The sequence below is a fragment of the Megalopta genalis genome, chromosome 7 (genome assembly GCF_051020955.1).
Source record: "Megalopta genalis isolate 19385.01 chromosome 7, iyMegGena1_principal, whole genome shotgun sequence".
Lineage (NCBI taxonomy): Eukaryota > Metazoa > Arthropoda > Insecta > Hymenoptera > Halictidae > Megalopta > Megalopta genalis.
In genome coordinates, this window is record NC_135019.1 from 17567548 (window position 1) to 17587510 (window position 19963).

The window sequence follows — 19963 nt, forward strand, 5'->3', positions numbered from 1 at the left end:
TCAGTTGTTCAAGAATCGGGCGATTGCGTGGCCAGCCGCGAGCGCGCAAAAACCTCGCGCGTCACTTTGTTTTTGTATACCTCCGAGCTCGGCTGTTAAAGTTCGCCGCGACGATTCGGGGGAACGAACCCAAAATGTAAACAGATGTGACGTCAGATGTTGACGATCCGCGACGCAACGAACGCAGGGACCATCGATCCTTTATATCGTAATCTAAAATTCGTTACCTATTTTCCTTTCACCCCCAGCAGTGACGGCTGTCAAGGCATTGCCCTAACTGTCGCACTGTGCCTCCCTGGTCTTGACCTTTTCAAAATTCCACTCTTTACTTCTTCCTGTAACCTATGGCCCCGGTATAAATAGGCGTTGACCACAGGCGCGTTCGCCTAATCTAATCTAATCTAGCCTAATACGAGACGTTCGATAACGATGAGATTCTTCGTCATTATCGCGACTTCACTTGCGAAAATTCAGCGTATATTACCAGCCTTGCTCGTTGTAAAATAGATTCAACCTTCATCCTCGAAACACCTACAATCATTTCGTCTACCCGCTTTTGTCAATCCTTTGCTTTCCTATAGATTCATGCAGTCCTAAACACTAGTGAAAATAATATGAAACTCGAACTTCAAAATTGCCGTAACCCAAAAATGGAAACAGCTGTTATAAATTGGTATATTTTCGATACAATTTGCAGCACGGTTTTTCTATTGCAGCGAGAACAGAACGACCGAGGTTTCAGTCGGTAAAGGGAACCTCGTAAGTATCGTATGTATAGTCTAAAAAATAAAAATAAATAGAAACTAATAATGCAGAAAAATGTCAAATCATTAATTATGATTCTAGTAATCTTGGCTTCGCGAGTCACCGATGACTACCACGGTGCTCGACGTGTTAAGAATTCGCCGGAAAAATGGGGGATGCTGGTGAAAAATCGTGGCGAATATGAAAGGCAGCTCACCTGACGCCGTGGCAGTGATCATGACGGAGACGACAATGGCGATGACGCCGAGCGCCGATGAAGTCGGCCGCATTCTCCAGCCGGTCATATCTCGAGGATCCGCTCGGTCTCAGCCTTCAGGAATCTGCTCCATCTCGTTCATCTTCCCTCTGCGCAGAAACGCGAAATTGCTGCGTTAAAAGCGTTACGATCGCGGCCCTCGTTCTTCCGCGGAGCCGACAACTCCGACACCCCGAACAACCCGAACACCCTGATCACCCACGACCTCCCTTAACCTTCCTGTTCCACGGCGTTGCCGGGACATCGCGTCGAGGGGCGCGGGGCCGCCTCGTAAAACAAACCCGCGCGAAACTTAGTTTCGGCCGTTCCCGAGATTTAAGACCTCGTGCCACAGTTTCGACGATTAAGTTCGCCTCTTCCGGTTCGCGGCAACTTCCCCGTCGATTACTCTCGCGGAGATCGCGGCCGATACGAACGCGCGAGGCGATCGCGTCGTGTCAAGATTAATTCCTGCGACCGTTTCGCCCCCGAGTCGGTTTTTACGAGGAATTTTACGACCCCCGGGGATACGCGATCGCCTCCTGATAACTGGATCGCGGCTGTTTATGCGTTTACGGCAGGTGAGAATTTGTTGGACGCTGCTCGCGCGCGCGCGCGCGCCCGTCCGGAAGAATTAACGGCCACCTGTGCCCGCAATTAGTTCTGCCGGAAGTCCTGTACGATGGCGGAGATAATGATATAGGTTCGTCTAATTTTTCTGATGTAACGACGTTATTCGTAATTCACGATTTATATATCTGGTTTTCGTTATCTGCTGGCAATTCGTTACAATGTATTTAGTGAAACACGTAATTATTTAAATAATGCAATTTCCAGCAATATGATTAGTATAGCAATGTTAGATCAAATTCGGACATTTTGTCAGAAATAAATCTAGGTTCACTTGATATTTTTGTATTTGTGTTTTCAAGGTTATCAGAAATGCGATTAGAAATTCGTTACAATGCATTTAGTGAAACACGTAATTATTTAAATAATGCAATTTCTAGCAATATGATTATTATAGCAATGGTAGATCAAATTCGGAAATTTTGTCAGAAATAAATCTAGGTTCACTTGATATTTTTGTATTTGTGTTTTCAAGGTTATCAGAAATGCGATTAGAAATTCGTTACAATGCATTTAGTGAAACACGTAATTATTTAAATAATGCAATTTCCAGCAATATGATTATTATAGCAATGGTAGATCAAATTCGGAAATTTTGTCAGAAATAAATCTAGGTTCACTTGATATTTTTGTATTTGTGTTTTCAAGGTTATCAGAAATGCGATTAGAAATTCGTTACAATGCATTTAGTGAAACACGTAATTATTTAATTAATGCAATTTCCAGCAATATGATTATTATAGCAATGTTAGATCAAATTCGGAAATTTTGTCAGAAATAAATCTAGGTTCACTTGATATTTTTGTATTTGTGTTTTCAAGGTTATCAGAAATGCGATTAAAAATTCGTTACAATGCATTTAGTGAAACACGTAATTATTTAAATAATGCAATTTCCAGCAATATGATTATTATAGCAATGTTAGATCAAATTCGGACATTTTGTCAGAAATAAATCTAGGTTCACTTGATATTTTTGTATTTGTGTTTTCAAGGTTATCAGAAATGCGATTAGAAATTCGTTACAATGCATTTAGTGAAACACGTAATTATTTAAATAATGCAATTTCCAGCAATATGATTATTATAGCAATGTTAGATCAAATTTGGAAATTTTGTCAGAAATAAATATAGGTTCACCTGATATTTTTGTATTTGTGTTTTCAAGGTTATCAGAAATGCGATTAGAAATTCGTTACAATGCATTTAGTGAAACACGTAATTATTTAAATAATGCAATTTCCAGCAATATGATTATTATAGCAATGGTAGATCAAATTCGGAAATTTTGTCAGAAATAAATCTAGGTTCACTTGATATTTTTGTATTTGTGTTTTCAAGGTTATCAGAAATGCGATTAGAAATTCGTTACAATGCATTTAGTGAAACACGTAATTATTTAATTAATGCAATTTCCAGCAATATGATTATTATAGCAATGTTAGATCAAATTCGGACATTTTGTCAGAAATAAATCTAGGTTCACTTGATATTTTTGTATTTGTGTTTTCAAGGTTATCAGAAATGCGATTAGAAATTCGTTACAATGCATTTAGTGAAACACGTAATTATTTAAATAATGCAATTTCCAGCAATATGATTATTATAGCAATGTTAGATCAAATTTGGAAATTTTGTCAGAAATAAATATAGGTTCACCTGATATTTTTGTATTTGTGTTTTCAAGGTTATCAGAAATGCGATTAGAAATTCGTTACAATGCATTTAGTGAAACACGTAATTATTTAAATAATGCAATTTCCAGCAATATGATTATTATAACAATATTAGATCAAATTCGGAAATTTTGTCAGAAATAAACGTAGATTCACTCGATTATACAAGATTATCATAAATGCGATTAGAAATTCATTAATTACTTTACTTTGTTAATTCATTACTTTACTAATTTATGTTAATATTTAATCGATTAAATGTTGGATTCTCCGTTTTGTTCTGGGGCTAACAGAACCGGACAATTTTTAAATGCTAACGAATTTTCGATTACGTACAATTTATTCGTTCACTTTCGAAAATTCTACGTCCACGAGTTGATCTCATTTTTGCCCAGAATATTCATGAAACGAATTTATTCGATCACCGTAAACGAACCTGTTTTCTAGTTACGGACTATATTTACAAAATCATTGGAACGGAATAAATTTGCACGATATCGCAGCCTGCCGCGGAACAATAAGGTCGAATATCATCGATTTTACAGCATGAGGTATCATCTTCGAGCGTGCATCAGCTTGTCGGTCATAGGAAACAGTCAATCACGGTTTGTCAGCCGTGATTGACAAGCATGCTTGATCATGCGCGAGCCACTTCATGGAAGAGGAGCCACTATAAATACTAGAGTAGCTTCGGTATTAGTGGACAGCTCAGCACATCCTACGCGAGAACTAACTCGGTCGGAATGCTGGTCTGAAAAATTCTCCTCTATTTGCAGATTTTCAAATTCTAATTTTGAAATCGTATTCTGCACAAAAATGAACAATTTTGGAAAAGGAGATACTATTATTGGAGCCTTGCGACTCGTTTTTTCGATTGTCAACAGCTATAAAATAAATTCTCCCAATTTTCCTTCAACTTGTAAATAAAAATGGATTGTTTGGGAAAAGAAGATACGATTATTCGAGCCTTGCGACTCGTTTTTTCGATTGCCAACAGCTATAAAATAAATTCTCCCAATTTTCCTTCAACTTCTAAATAAATATGAACAATTTTGGAAAAAGAGATACGATTATTCGAGCCTTGCGACTCGTTTTTTCGATTGTCAATAGCTATAAAATAAATTCTCCCAATTTTCCTTCAACTTGTAAATAAAAATGAACAATTTTGGAAAAGGAGATACGATTATTGGAGCCTTGCGACTCGTTTTTTCGATTGTCAACAGCTATAAAATAAATTCTCCCAATTTTCCTTCAACTTGTAAATAAAAATGGATAATTTGGGAAGAGAAGATACGATTATTCGAGCCTTGCGACTCGTTTTTTCGATTGTCAACAGCTACAAAAACGAGCCGCAAGGCTTGAATTATCGTATCTTCTCTTCCCAAATAATCCATTTTTATTTACAAGCTGAAGGAAAATTGGGAGAATTTATTGTATTACTAAAGTATTCGTTTCTATCACGTATTCCATTTAATTTACTCATTTATGCGGTCTCATATCGACATACATTTCGAGAGTTGTAAAAGAAGGTAAAGATGACATTAAAAAAAAGAATTAAAATTATTATTATTATTATTATTATTATTATTATTATTATTATTGTTGTTGTTGAAGATAGAAGATCTCCCGTCATTTATGCAAGTCGTCGAATGAGTTCAAACTAGCTTCACCAAAAGCGCGAAACGAAATTGCAATAACCGCGAGTTTCACGATCATTGAAAATGTTCAAAATCATCAAAAATATAACGAAGCAGTTCGCGATTCACGTGTTTGAATTTCATGTTCAAGCTGGTGAAATATCCGGAATATTAAATCGGAGTGTTCTCATTTCCGAAGCAGCTAAATAGAAATACACAAACATAGGAACAGATATTTCTGCGCGCCGTGTACGTCTCAATTAATTGTTAATAAACCGCGGATTTGACGCGTTCATGAGAAAAATGACCGGGCGAAATTCCACGCGGTGAAAACGTTGAAAGAAATGCAGAACGTTCCTACGTTCTCCGTCATTTGTTTAAATCGTCGGAAGAACAAATAGATTTGCATTCTGATCCAGTCTTTTACAATCTCGACTGAGACAATTTTTCATTCGCACAAAGATCCGCGGTCTAATTATCATAAAACGAAAGAGCGGGTCGAGGGACCGTCTTCCGCGTACATTTTTCACCGATTGCTCTGCGAGCGTTAATAACTGCGGTCGCGGTCTCGACGAGAATTGCACGACGGGGGCGCAGAAAAATTAGAATCAGAAAATTAGAACGTCGCGCAAGGGTTGAAATAGTGGCCGCGGTAATCGAATAATCAGCTCCAGTGTCTGTTCGCGGGAACGCTGGCAGGCCGGCTCATAAACGTTTATTACTCGGCGAGTAATAGCGCGAGCGAGGCTTCGCGAGCGAGGCCCGCGAGAGAGAGAGAGAGAGAGAGAGAGAGAGAGAGAGAGCGGGGGAGAAAGAGAGATTTGCGGCGCGAGAGCGAGTGGGACGGAAGCCGGAAGTGCGGCCGTTGCACGGAAGCCTCGGTAGCCTCGGAAGCCTCGGAAGCGGCGTAGAGAGCCGTGCTAAATCGCGTAATCGTATTCGTGCGAATATTTGACTTGCCGTGCCGAGGAAATTTCATCCGTCTCCAGTCTCTCTCCGGGTTGGCAACTGGCAGCCGCGTAACGGCGCAGCCATTGCCGCGCACGCCGCCGTGCTCCGTAGACATAATTACACGTCTGATTAAACATTACAATTGCAAGTCAGCCGAGATTTGTCACGGCCGTCTGCGGCCTTGCGGTCCGCCCGCGTCCCCGCGGACCCCGCGCGACCGCCCCTATCGGACGTGTCTGTTCCAGGCGCTGGTCGGGATCCAAATCGCGTTGCGACCCGCTCACCAAGAAATAAAGAGGGTGCCGAGCGGACTGCGAGAGCCCGGAATCGGCAATTGATCCAATTAATGAACGGAAACCGGGTCACTCGGATAGTACTTCCGATCACGATTCAGCCGATTTTCCCTTTCCCGGCAGCGCCGTCTCTTTCGCCCCTGCTCGATCCTTCTTCTTTAGGGTTCTCGGGAAGGATTTTTAGACGCCCGTCTCCGATTGCATGGGTTTTCCGATGTGAAGCACCGCGAAATAAAAGATGCGTGTTCTTCTTTCTTCTATCGACCCGTTTTTATTTTTAGGGGTTGAAACCACTCTTAGATGTTTAACAGATTACATATGAGAGAAAGCTTAAAATCAACGCAAAAATTATTCGCAAATTTAGTATAAATTTACTTGTAATTACTTGTAATCATCTAAAAACTGTGTTAATTGTAAGACACAAGTGCTGGACAGACGTTTTTTTATTTAGATAGAATTTTTAGAGCTTTTATCTTTTTTATACTTTATTTTAGAATTTTCAAATCGAGAAATAAGAGGTACACGTTTCTTTTTTTTAATGGCCCGTTCTCATTTTTATGGGGTGAAACCACTCGTCGAATTTTATGAGATGAAATACGAAAGATAGCTTAGAATTATCTCGACAATTATTATCAAACTTAATGTAAATTTAGTCTGTCTCAAATGTGGGTGACTGAATAATGTTCCTGTCGTCAGTCGCCTTTATCACGGGGTGAACTACCCCTAATCGTTTAGATGTACATTTAAGAAGCTTGAAATCTTTATGCGACGGTTCGTAAATTCTTTTGTAAACTTTATAAAAATTTTATCCAAATTTTTAAAAAACTTTATCTAAATTTTTTAATAAATCTTTACAAAGATTCGATGCTAACAAATTATTGCATGATAACAAATTAGTAGTTCGATGATCTCCCACCCTTATCGATTAATTTATTTTATTTAATTACTTAAATATATATTAATTAATCGATAAGGGTGGGAGATCATAGAACTACTAATTTATTATCATGCAATACCGGAAAGTTCTGTCCGTTTTTGAATTGAAATATAACACAATTTTCATACATTTAATAATATTTATTGTAGAATATACTTTCCATCGTTACTTATGACTTCTTGCCAGCGTGATGGCAACTTGTAAATGCCATTTTTAAAAAGTGATTTATTTCTAGAGGCGAAGAACTCAACTAGTGCTTGCTTGACATCAGCTTCGGTTTTGAATTTTTTGCCTGTAAAAAGTTTTGCAAAGAGAGAAACAAGTGATAATCGGAGGGTGCTAGGTCCGGGGAGTATGGTGGATGCGACAGAATTTCCCAGCCTAGCTCTGCGATTTTCTGACGAGTCGCCAAAGCAGCATGTGGTCTGGCATTATCATCGGTAGCCATGTTTTCGCGATCGCGTCTCGCTTAATAATGACATGAGACATCTTTGATTCAGTTTATTTAGGAGAGTACATGCGTGTAAATGCAATGATACAGAGAGATAGTCATATATGTCTCAAATCAACATGTGCATATGGATTGAAACTTGAAGTGACACTATCGGACAGAACTTTCCGGTAGACCTAATATATACGGATAGAAAACTCTCCAGCCTTGTTCCAATGTTATTAAGTGGTTGCAAGAGCAGCGTCAGCATTTCGCAAATCATTTTTAAGTTTAGCTCAGTTGTCGAGCGATTAAAGGCAGTCGTGACCGATCGTTCTAACTGGTAGCTATTGATCCGAAAGTTCTTAACCATTCTCTCAATATTCTCGAAAAGTATCAAGCAGTGCCGTTATGTAAAACTTGCGGTGTTAATCTGCAAAGTTGTTTAAGAACTGGGAAGAAAGACCTCACGTTCAATCTTTTGTAATAAAAGCACGTTCAAAAGTTCACGGTCTGGGAAACTTTTAGTATCCGAGGCTGTTTACCTATTATAGTCCGCGGATGTTTACCGGAGATCAGAATCGTTTACAAAAACAGTTCGAACTAGCGAAGAGCGAACCAAAAGATTTCTAATAGAAATGTTCCGTCCGAATTCCGACGAACTGTTTCCGAGAAAATTTCTCGAACCATTCATAGTGTCCTCGAACAAACAGAATCCTCCGATATCAGAATTCTATTTCGTCTTAACATGATTCGCATGCGATCGGCACGATCCGAGGCAATCTATGTGAAAAACAATTTACCATAGGAATCGATAAAAATATGGCTAATATGCTATCAATATGGCTAAAAAGGGGACAAGGGAACTCTCTGCACGTTCTATGATTTCACGCGAATTCACGGGATGTCACGTGACGCGATATTCGTAAGTTTCTAGCTTATTCTAGCTAATAATAATAATAATAAAAATATATATATATATTATTAGCTAGAATAAGCTAGAAACTAAGCTAAAAAAAATAAGCTAGAAATAATATAATAATAGCTAATAATATATATATATATATATATATATATATATATATATATATATATACATATACATATATATTATTAGCTAGAATAAGTTAGAAACTAAGCTAAAAAAAATAAGCTAGAAATAATATAATAATAGCTAATAATATATATATATATATACATATACATATATATTATTAGCTATTATTATATTATTATTAGCTAGAATAAGCTAGAAACTAAGCTAAAAAAATAAGCTAGAAATAATATAATAATAGCTAATAATATATATATACCCACATATATATTATTAGCTATTATTATATTATTATTATTATATATATTATATTTCTAGCTAGATTTCTAGCCATTTGCATCATAAGCGTATATATACGCTCAATTTTCCTGGTCACTATCACCGGAGCGTATATATACGCGGCTGCGTTCGGTATCGAATCCAAATATTTAATTAATAAAATAACACACTCCCTAACAGTATAAGATCACAGAGACAAGCACCAATACTGATAACTGTCACACTGCTTGGATGCAATGATGATTTGTTATTTTGCTTCTTTTTGTTATCTCTGCGATCACTATCGCCGGTGCTGTGCATATTGTGTAATTTGTTAGTCGCTAAACTTATTCATAACCTTGAAATAGAAATGGATGGAATTCTGGAATCTGAAAGCAGTTTCTCTGATTGTAGTGCAGAACAAATTATTATTATTATTATATAATTAATTATTATTATTATAGAACTAATTCTGTCTTCTTTTTAACGGCATAATTTTTTTTGCACCACAATCAGAAAAACTGCTTTCAGATTCCAGAATTCCATCCATTTCTATCTTCTATTTCTCTCAAGAAATAAGATCCGATAGCGATGATAGCGATAGTGATTGATAGTATATGCATATCCCACATTTCAAATATTACCACACCGAACAAAATTTCTAACAAATAATGCTGAAAAATGATTTTTTTTTTACTTTTATACAATTTTACTCCTAAATATAAAGTAAAAATTTTTCGGTGATATTATAGGCCTTTTTCTCAAGGGGTTAGCAAATGGGTTAACCGTTTTCATTATTCCGATATTCGTGTCAGTCTACTTATCACGGATAATCGAGGATCCGCCGTGCTTTGTCAAGAGACGCACGGTCTCTTCCACCGATTAAGCAAATGAATTTTCTGATCGATTTCCCGGACGGATTCCATTGGCCCAATCGAAATCGGTCGCAGGTCGCGAGGCCGGCCGAAGAAAGGGCCGATCGATTCCGGGTTTCAATAGGTCCGCTGCATCGGAGCGTGAAAAATCCGTCGGAAAAGCGCGCGGACGACTGGATCGTCGATCAAAACGATCCTCATCAATCTTCGCGGAGGGACGTTCAGTAGGTGTCCGCGAGAAAGAGAGAGAGAGAGAGAGAGAGAGAGAGAATGCGTTTCCGGCCGAAACGAATCCAGTGTAACTTACAAACGATGGAATCGCCGGTGCTCGGGTAATTGAATTGCATCGGTGACACGGTCGTTTCGATTGCCGGGCAGCCCGGCCGGCCGATTTCCACGGCAGGCCGATCGATTCCCGTCATTTTCCACGATGCGACGGAATTATATTCCTATTCGTTGAGCGCGGGCCTGCGCCTCGCCGGCGAGGGACGTCCATTTCGCGGGCACAGGGAATTGCGGCATCGTCCGGCGAACCTACCACGGAATCGCACGCGTGTCCTGCAAAATTCCGACCGCACCAGCCCGCGCGGGAGGAGTTTATGAACGCCGCTGGAATCCCCCCACCCCACCCTGCCGTTCCCCCCGCGCCGCCTGCGACAACCTTTGCGCCGTACGCCGGACACCTGTAACGTTATTGCCGGGAACAAGCGATGCATCAGCTCGGCTGCATAATGCACGCCGCGAGATCCGAGCGCGACGTCCTCCGACGAGAGGGGCGCTGCTTCGTACGGCTGGTTTTCATCTCTTATGCTCCATTTTTAACACCGAATCTACCGAGCTCTAAAAATAGCTTAATAGTAACAAGATGCAGGGGCTTGATGGATATTTATTTCCTGCCTTAATCATTTTGAACGAGTGTGAACGTGATCGATTTCGAAGAATCAAATAAATACATATTGCATTATGGGCGTATTTTTCGAGCGAAATTTATATTTCAATAAAACTTTTAGTCTTTTCTTTCTGACCTTGATCTTACCAACTCGTAACCTTGATATTACTATTGACGCAACCTACCCTGATCTAATCTAACCTATAACATTGACGTAACCTAACCTATAATCTCGAGGTTATTTAATAATCTTGCCATAGCCTTGACACAACTTAACCTTACTTAATCCATAATCTTGATATGAACCTTTGACATAACCTAAACTAACCTGTAACTTTGAAATAAACAAATATAATATATGACCTTGATATACCTTGACATAAACTAGACCTAATCTAACCTAACCTATCCTAACCTAACCTAATCTAACTTATAATATTGACGTAATCTAACCCAATCTAACTTATAATATTGACGTAATCTAACCTAATCTAACTTATAATATTGACGTAATCTAACCTAATCTAACTTATAATATTGACGTAATCTAACCTAATCTAACTTATAATATTGACATAATCTAAGCTAATCTAACTTATAATATTGACGTAATCTAAGCTAACCTAACTTATAATATTGACGTAATCTAAGCTAATCTAACTTATAATATTGACGTAACCTGACCTACAATCTCAAGTTTACTTAATTTAGGAATTTAGAAAATTTAGGAATCTTTCGAAATTCTTTTTCTCGTGAACCGAGTGTCCAATTTTTCGGAAGATTATTAGAACGATTCGTATTACCTTCGAACAAACGGATCACAATTTTTTCCGAAGCGGAGATAACATTTATATAATATTTATATCCACGCAAAAATACTATTGGCCCATTCATCGATATCGCAGAAACAGTAGAAAAACATTTTGATCTCCCGATATCGTTTTTTCTGCGAAACCGTGCGATCAATTTCTCCGAAACGTTGCGAACACTTGATTCGAACATCGTTCATCGTTTCGTCGATGTCGCACTCGTGCAAGAATAAATGTCAACGAAAAATCGTATCGTTCTAACCGCCCGTAAAATCAAAACTTCGTAATATCTTACTCGTTGTGTACGCTTGCTAATAAAAAGAAAAAAAACTACGTTCGCTGGTACGATAACGCTGAAAAATCCTCCGCGGCGAAACTAAATACTTTCCAGGAATGCCTATCGAACAATTCGAAAACACGCAACACGCTCGGTTTCCGGCGCTGCTGTTCCGATCCGGAAGAATTGAAAAACGAACGGTCTGGAACCCGGCGCGGCGGCAAAGTTTCTCTCAATTAAATGCCGGTCGGAACGCGTCGAAACGCGGAAAACGACTGCGGAATTTAATTAACATTCTGCCGTGTATAAAGAGACGAGCCGCGCGGTTTTCCCAGTCCGGTCGGAGGCGGTAAAAATTCGTTCGGTCGACGCGACGCTACTCGACGCGACGCGACGCGACGCGACGATCGATAAGCGTCTCGCAAGTGGGTCGCTTTATTTCAATCGGTTCGGAAATATCGGGACCCTTATGGGACACTCCCGCCCTTTGCCGTGCCGCGGACTTTTAATCGGCTTTTAATTAAACCGTTTCGACCGGTGTTTCCCGGGTTAATCGATCGAAAACCGCAGCTCCTCTGCCACCGACAGAGACTGTTTTCCGGCGGTTTTCTTGCGCCATTTCATTCGCTAACACCGAAACTTCCGTCCCGCCGTAGTTTCTAAGCCGTGCGGCCGCTGTCAAACCCGTTCGTCTCCGGCAATTAATGTTCCGACGTTCGAAAAACGTTCGACAACGACGGTTACTCGTTCGCCGGCCGAAACGGCAGAGTTCTCGTTTCTTTCTCGCATCGGCCAAGCCCGTGCTTTATTTTTATTCGAACGCCTCGGATCGTCCACCCTGCAGTTTTATGGCTGTTTCTTCGGCAGCTTCGTTTTTTTGCGAGACGCTTTACGGCCATTGTTCTAAGTTGCTTTAATAGGCGAAATGGCGAGGAAGCTGTAGCCAAGCGATACGGCCCGCTTTCTTTCCGGGGGATCCATTTAAAGGCATTATACAGCGATTTCTGAATGCAATGTACCCTTTTATGCTCCTTCGAATCGATTCTACTCGGAACACCGGGATTTTTAATGCGCCGCAACTACGTGACGCTCATTAAGAGTTTTGTTATGCGGACGAACGTTATTGGCTCCCTCCACTTCGAAGGAAATAGGTGGAGTTCGGTTCAAACAATTTACCAGTCAAAGGACTGAAGGGTTTACGCTTTTGTACCGAGCCTGAAAGCTTTATCAGAGCGATCGAGACCGTCTTCGTTTTATTTTATGAATGGAGAAGTTGTTGACTATTGCAGTTCCTTCAGCTTGTTAACTGCGAACGAATCTGTGACAACTACTGTACCGTACTCTACATAATGAATTGATTATACAACGAATATGATATTGCTGCGAATCACTCCGTTCCTCTCGCGTCGCGGCATTTTATTTACAATAAAGAATATAAACTATAATACAACTCGATACAATTATATTTCGTATCTTTCAATTTGAAATGTTGCTCGTTCGACTCGTCCGATCTCGACTCTTCGATTGTCCGTTGATGACACTCCTCCGTGGCAACCCTTATCTTTCATTATTTTTTAAGGAGTTGTTCACAACAGGGCAGTTTCACATTACAGCGACTTGATTTGGACAAGCCGCCGTAATAATATTATCTTTTACATGAGCTATTAACCCTTTGCACTCGAAGCTGTTTCAACTGTAAATCTAAAATAATTTTTCTGATTTATAGTATTTTCATTTTATATGACAAGGTGCATTTTATGCATGCGAAATTGAGTCTTGCGACTTACACAATGGTTCCACTTTCAACAATTTTTTTAAATCTAAACTTTGTTAATGTAGAAATTATCTTAGAACGTGCTATAACAAATTTCAGTGGTGCCTCAGAGTCATCACTCGAGTGCAAAGGGTTAATTAACACGTTACCGTCCGGATGATTGAAAATAGCCATTTTCTTGATTGCTCGTGAAATGCCGGAGAACTAAAAGTTGTTGAGAAGATACAATAAATTCTTCGCAATTTTTCTTCAGCTTGTAAACAAATTTGGACAATTTGGGACGAGAAGATACGAATATTCGAACCTCGCGGCTCATTTTTATAGTTGCCGATTGCCGACAATTAGTGTCAACGATGGGGAGAACTTGCTGCCAGGAAAACCCTAAAATAGTTGAGACTTTAAGTCAGATATTTTTATGTCACGTTCACTTTTGTAAAGCGACGCAACAACCTTGAAATATGACGGCTACACGCATAAGTTTCCGCGCAAACAGCCCGAACCGTATCGGGTTAATAACCGGAACGACTTTGTGAAACTGTTGAAATTGTTGGAATAACTCGCGTACAATGTAGTAACAATGTATTAACTACGAGCTCTAACGGTGACTAATGTGTATGGTTTTTTTTTGGATTTATTTAAAGTTCCTACAATTTTTATTGCAATAAGTGCTTCAATGAAGAAGTTCGTATACAAATTTTTAACAACAAACATTTTCATGGTATCAGGAATTGCGAAAGCAAAACTCGGAAACCAGTCATTTAGAATGGTTTGATAGTTCCAGTGTTAAAAATAATCGCAATTTTGAGCAAATGTTATCGAAAAATTTCCTTCCCGGCGACGACGGCGGAACTTCTTCGAGGCGTTTTCACTGGTTGATGAACGACCGCGGAAAAAGTCGCCGGTGTGTTTTTCCGGTAACGCCAAAATGGCGGCCGGCCCTCTAATTTAAATCGCGAGCGGCCTGGAAGGTATCTCGTTAAGTTGTCTGATTACGAAAACTACTCCACTTCCGCGGCAAAAGTTTGCCGCTCGCGTGTCCCGTTCGAGCCAGCTTTTCCATTCCCGGCGTACACTCGAATTTCCATTGCGAGCGCGGATATAGAAAAACAGAACGGCAAATTCCGCGGACTGACCCGCCGTCGATCCACTTTCGCGTGAAATATTCCGTTCACGATTTTCCCGATCTAAAGAGAAAACCCGCGTGCCAATTCCGCACCGCTAATAACTGCTGCGGAATTCTTTGGGAAGTTCGTTCGGCCCGTTCACTGCTCTATGCAGAGCAAACGCGAGAAAGAAAGCTGCGTTCGCACGAACATTCTTCAAATTAATCGCGAACGATTTCATAGGAAAGTGTTTCCATTCGTGTCTTATAGGCAGTGATTGACATTGCTCGTAGAAGATCGTATTTGAATAAAAGTAACGAATAAATGATCGATCATTATTCGATTATTTGCTTTTTCAGTTATTCAAGAGATGCCACTGTTGGAGAATATAAAAATTACAAAGCAAGAATAGTATGTACGTAAATGTATTTCTACATTTCAAAAATTGTTTAAAGTGATCCATAATTTTTATGTTCTATGTTTACCTATTCGTTTAAAAATATACACGTTCTCTTTTTATTCAAAAATTTCGAACGACGAACAAATTAAATTTATTTCCTAGTCGTGAACGCGAATTTATTTTTTATTCGTGAATAGCTTAATTAACGTTATCCGCGAATAACAAGTAATTAAACGTATTCGTTATTATTTTCTTCGTTATTCTAATTAACATTTGCCCAACGCTACTGATAGCAAGCATGTAAAATTAACTTTTTACCAAATAGAGAAACGTATGCTTTATTTTGTCAATATGGATAGTATCGATTGATTGGCTTTTTGAAAAAATAAATTTTATTGTACACTCGTGTAAAATTAACTTTTCATCAAATAGAGAAACGCATGCTTCATTTTGTCAATACGGAAAGTATCGATCGATTGCCTTCTTTAGAAAATAAATTTTATTGTTCACTCTTGGGGACAAAATTCGGGAAATCCGTGGGAACAATTGCGAAGGAAATACAGGGGGCCGATAAACGGTTGTTTGCGCTCCGGCTCTGAATGGAACGTCAAGGAACGTTCGGAGAACTGCATTTCCCAATCGCATCGATACTTGGACTCGCTCGGCGCTGCGCAATCAAAGATCTCCCTGGCTCACGATCCCGGCAGGAAGTTTCCGCTATGCCGGCACTTTTCGCGACACTCCGTGCTCGCGGGAGTGCAATAAGGCAGCCTTTCCCTATTCGATCTCGCGGGACAAAACATCCGAGAACTCGATCGAAGTTCATACCTTGGCCGGACACAATGGAGCCCGCCTGGCAAATGAGGACGATCCTGTTAAGGGCGCCGACTGCTTCCCTCGACAATAATACGCAAAGCTGGATCCTAGGATTCTGTGTCTGGCTCTGCCATAACCGCGGTTGGTACATTCCCATTCGCGTAAACACAAATGATAGGCCCCGATCGATTTATTTCGTCGTTAGAACATTCATCGACAAATGTTTTTTTCCAGCGATTAAAGAACATTGCGTTGCAATTAGTTGCAATTAAATTTTAAACATATCGCTGAAAGAATAAAAAGGACATACTTTTACTGTACGCTCCGGAACATTGTTGGATCAATTAACCCCTTAATGCACAATTTAAAAAAAAAAACCGACCAAAAAAAATCAATTTTTTTTATCTAAGAAAATACATATTTGGACCTTAATTTCAATAAATATGTAAAAAAAATGCAAAAATTACTAAAAATTCAATAAAAATAGTGGATAAATAATTATAGTGAATATTGAATCGCATTGCAGATCGGATTTTGTACCCATCGTACTGTTTTTCAATTACCAGTTACTATTTTGAAGGGGAAGGAGGAGAAGAAAAAAAAACTGAAAAATATTTAATTTTATCTAAATTTGTAATAATATAATAATAATATTTATTAGCTGAAAAATATATAATAAACTAAAACTATTCAAAATTTTCTTTTGTATGGTAAATTTCAAAACAAGGTGCAGCACATAGCCCAACATTCCTTATTTCAACATTAGAAAACATACCTTTTATACACTAAAAATCCAATTTACTCTCTATAAAAATACACCATAAAACAAAAACGTTTTTATATGTTGACACTAATAATATTTGTAAAAAATAAAAAACAATTATCTTTGAAGAAATTCACTTTGATAACGTCTACTTTACTTCACGACTTGCTCACGAATAATACACTAAATGTTCATAAGTGCCATCCTAAAAGTGCATATTTTATTCCTGAATAAGCAAAAAATGGAAAGAGATCGGAGATAACTGGAGAGTAATAAATAAATTAGTCATAACAAAACTCACAAAAGTGCCAACGCTAATTAGATACGCAATAATGGATATAGATAGATAGAAACAATTACCAGGTCAGAGATGCTTATAAGTGTCACCCTAAAAGGCCATATTTTATAATCCCAAATAAACAAACTTTACAGCTTACAATACAGAATTACACGATGAATATCAATAAATTGAATGTTTTCCTTGGTTTTTATTAAGTTATTTTTACTGCCCGGATATATTCGAATCTGAACATTTTAGCGACATAAGTTGCGACGCCGACCGTATATATACGGGTCTGCACATTTTGGCCGGTTTTGCACGCCCGTGTTAATACGTTTCTGCGCGTTAAGGGGTTAAAGAACATTGCGTTACAATTAGTTGCAAATACGAGTTAAATTTTAAACATATTGCTGAAACAATAAAGAGGACATACTTTTACTGTACGCTTTGGAACATTGTTGGATCACTTTTTGATCGACGCTGGAACGGATCTCCTCTCTATCGTGTCTCCATAATGTCGCGTTAACGCGTTTATAAATGAAATTTGCGAACTTTACGTGCGCTCAGTTTTTGCCAGACAACATGGAGCGAAGTTCGCCGGGCTGCGCTTAAGTAACGAACATAACTATTATACACTCGGGAGAAACAGAAGTTAATTTTCTGTCGATTTCAAAATACCTCCCGGAAGAGAATTATAATCGCTGACGCGATTAGCCTCAGACACGTCGGCGTTCTGCTCGTCGTCAAAGCGACGTGTTCCCCTTTGTGAGATTTTATAACGACACGCGAGAATCTTCGTTGCCGCATACATTAGCCCGGCCACGGTGAATCCGGAGTTTCCGTGTCGCAGTTGCGACCGCGAGTCAACTTACGAACCCACCGAGCCGTGGCCCGAATCGCTAAATAAACTTAGCTAACGAGAGACACGAGTTTGCGGCCCGACAAATCGGCAAACCGAATGTGCCAGCGAAAACATCTTCCGGCTGGGCGAAACGTAAATATGTTCGACTTCGCCGATTCCCCTAAACTCTCCATTGACGGTCGACCCGTTTAAGCGTGGCTCCACGCTTCCGAGACGCGGCCCTTCGAACTTCGTTTCAGAATTTTCGGCATGCCATACATTCGAACTTACCGATTCCAAACGTATCACGAGGTAATCGTATCATCAGCTGCATATTATTTGCGTATTAGTTATACTGGAATTATCCGTATTCGGGCAAGTAGATTCAGCCAGCCTTTGGTCAGACTAGCTGCAGTAGTACTTTTTTGTATACTTTATTTTATTATATTATTATATTTTATTTTATTATATTATATATTATTTTATTATAGTTCCTCATATAGTTCCTCAGATAATTTGAAGCAGCTTCTTCCTTTACAAAAATGTTCTCCGAGGCACCCGTTAACGAGTTATTAACGAAAAACAGTGACAAATAAGAATCGAGTATGGCTGACGCGAGGCGGCCCAGACTCATTGACTCGGTCGCCTCGCGCCAGCTGAGCTGGGATTCGACCGCCTCGACCGCTGGCGCCGTTATCTCGGCCGCCTCGACCGCTGGCGCTGTTGGCTCGGCCACCTCGCGGCAGCTGATCTCGCCTCTCATTGAGCACTGTTTTTCGTGAATAACTCGTTAACGGTGCCTCGGAGAAAATTTTTGTAAAGGAAGAAGTTGCTTCAAATGACCCGAGGAACCCGCCACTTTCAGATTGAGAAACATTTTTGGGACACCCTGTGCATTATTATATTATATTATTATATATTATTTTATTATATTATTATATAATTATATATTATTTTATTATATTATTATATGATTATATATTATTTTATTATATGATTATATATTATATTTTATTATGTTACTATATATTATTTTATGTATATTTGTTCATCCATTTGTGGAAACCAAAGAGTATCTCATTTGCAAATAAATGAGCAAATTAATAAATGAGTAAAAATATATTAGGACAAATAAATGTTCAAATAAATGCAATGGGCCATCGTTTAATCAAATGCAACTAGATGCACTATATTCTCAAGTAGAACAAGTTAAAACATTAGCAGGCAAGTAGATCAAGCCTGTCTCTATATAAGCACAAGTAGATCAAGTGATTTTCTACCCGGTCAAGTAGAATACGACGCTACTTACTTACGCAAATGAAACGAGATAACCGATATCCAGCAAATTCACGATACCAGTTACTGCTGATCAAATTCATTTCACTAATCTGTACAATCAAGTAGAATAAGTTCGAACGTTGTCCGACAAGTAGACTACATCTGCTCTTATCCAGACAAATGGAATAGAGAATCCTTTGATCCGACAAGTAGATCGAGCAGAGAACCATGCACGGTAAAGTACATTAATCGATGCACAGTCGAACGAGTAGATCAAGAACGTCGATGGTCAAACGAGCGACTTAGGCTTCCTTCGATCGAACGAACGCTTTGCAAAGCGTTCCAATTTGGAAACTTGTAAATTCTTTTGCTTCTCGAAGCTCTCGAATCGTCTGATAATTCGGTTCAACGATAGTTCGGAAGCGTAGGGATCCGAGATGGTGAAAAAGGTGGAGCATTGCCGGAGATGGTCGCGGCAGTCCTTAAATCACGGTCACGGAGGATTCCATCGGCGGAACGTTCCCCGGGCAGGGTTGATCTACGCGATCACGGATGTACATCGAGTTACGGGACGGTACGCGTGTCCCGGCAGAGATATTAGTTAAGACGATTCGACGGGAAGTTCCGCCGATCGAGTTACCGGGGTTGGCTCGCTGTTCGAGTTAATCGTAATTCTCCGAGGAGCCGGCCGCCGAGACCCCGTGGCTGACTGATGGAAATTACGTACAAGATAATCGAGCTTCAAAGGGATGTAATACGTAATACCTGCCGCAATTTCGAGCCTGTGGCGCAACGTTCGCCGGGAAGTTTCGCGAACGCGTGCTGCGTCCCCGCGTTACATGAACGTGCGCGTGCAGTGTGATCGCGACCAAGAGCCGGCAGATCATTATCCTTCGCTGATTTCACCTATTTATCGTTTAAGTTCCAAGCATTTTCATTATTCGCTGTTTAAAATTGTACGTCTGCTTTTATAATCGTGAAATCATACCGAGA

General features: G+C 39.4%; 1 protein-coding gene across 1 annotated transcript in view; it reads right to left on the reverse strand.

The window, feature by feature from the left end:
- LOC117221719 (uncharacterized) overlaps nt 1–19963 on the reverse strand; it is a 576963-nt gene that overhangs the window by 130901 nt on the left and 426099 nt on the right. The window contains exon 4 of the mRNA XM_076523447.1: nt 962–1110. Within this exon, the coding sequence (XP_076379562.1) occupies nt 962–1049 (88 nt within the window). The 5' untranslated portion in view covers nt 1050–1110. The remainder of the gene's footprint in view (nt 1–961; nt 1111–19963) is intronic.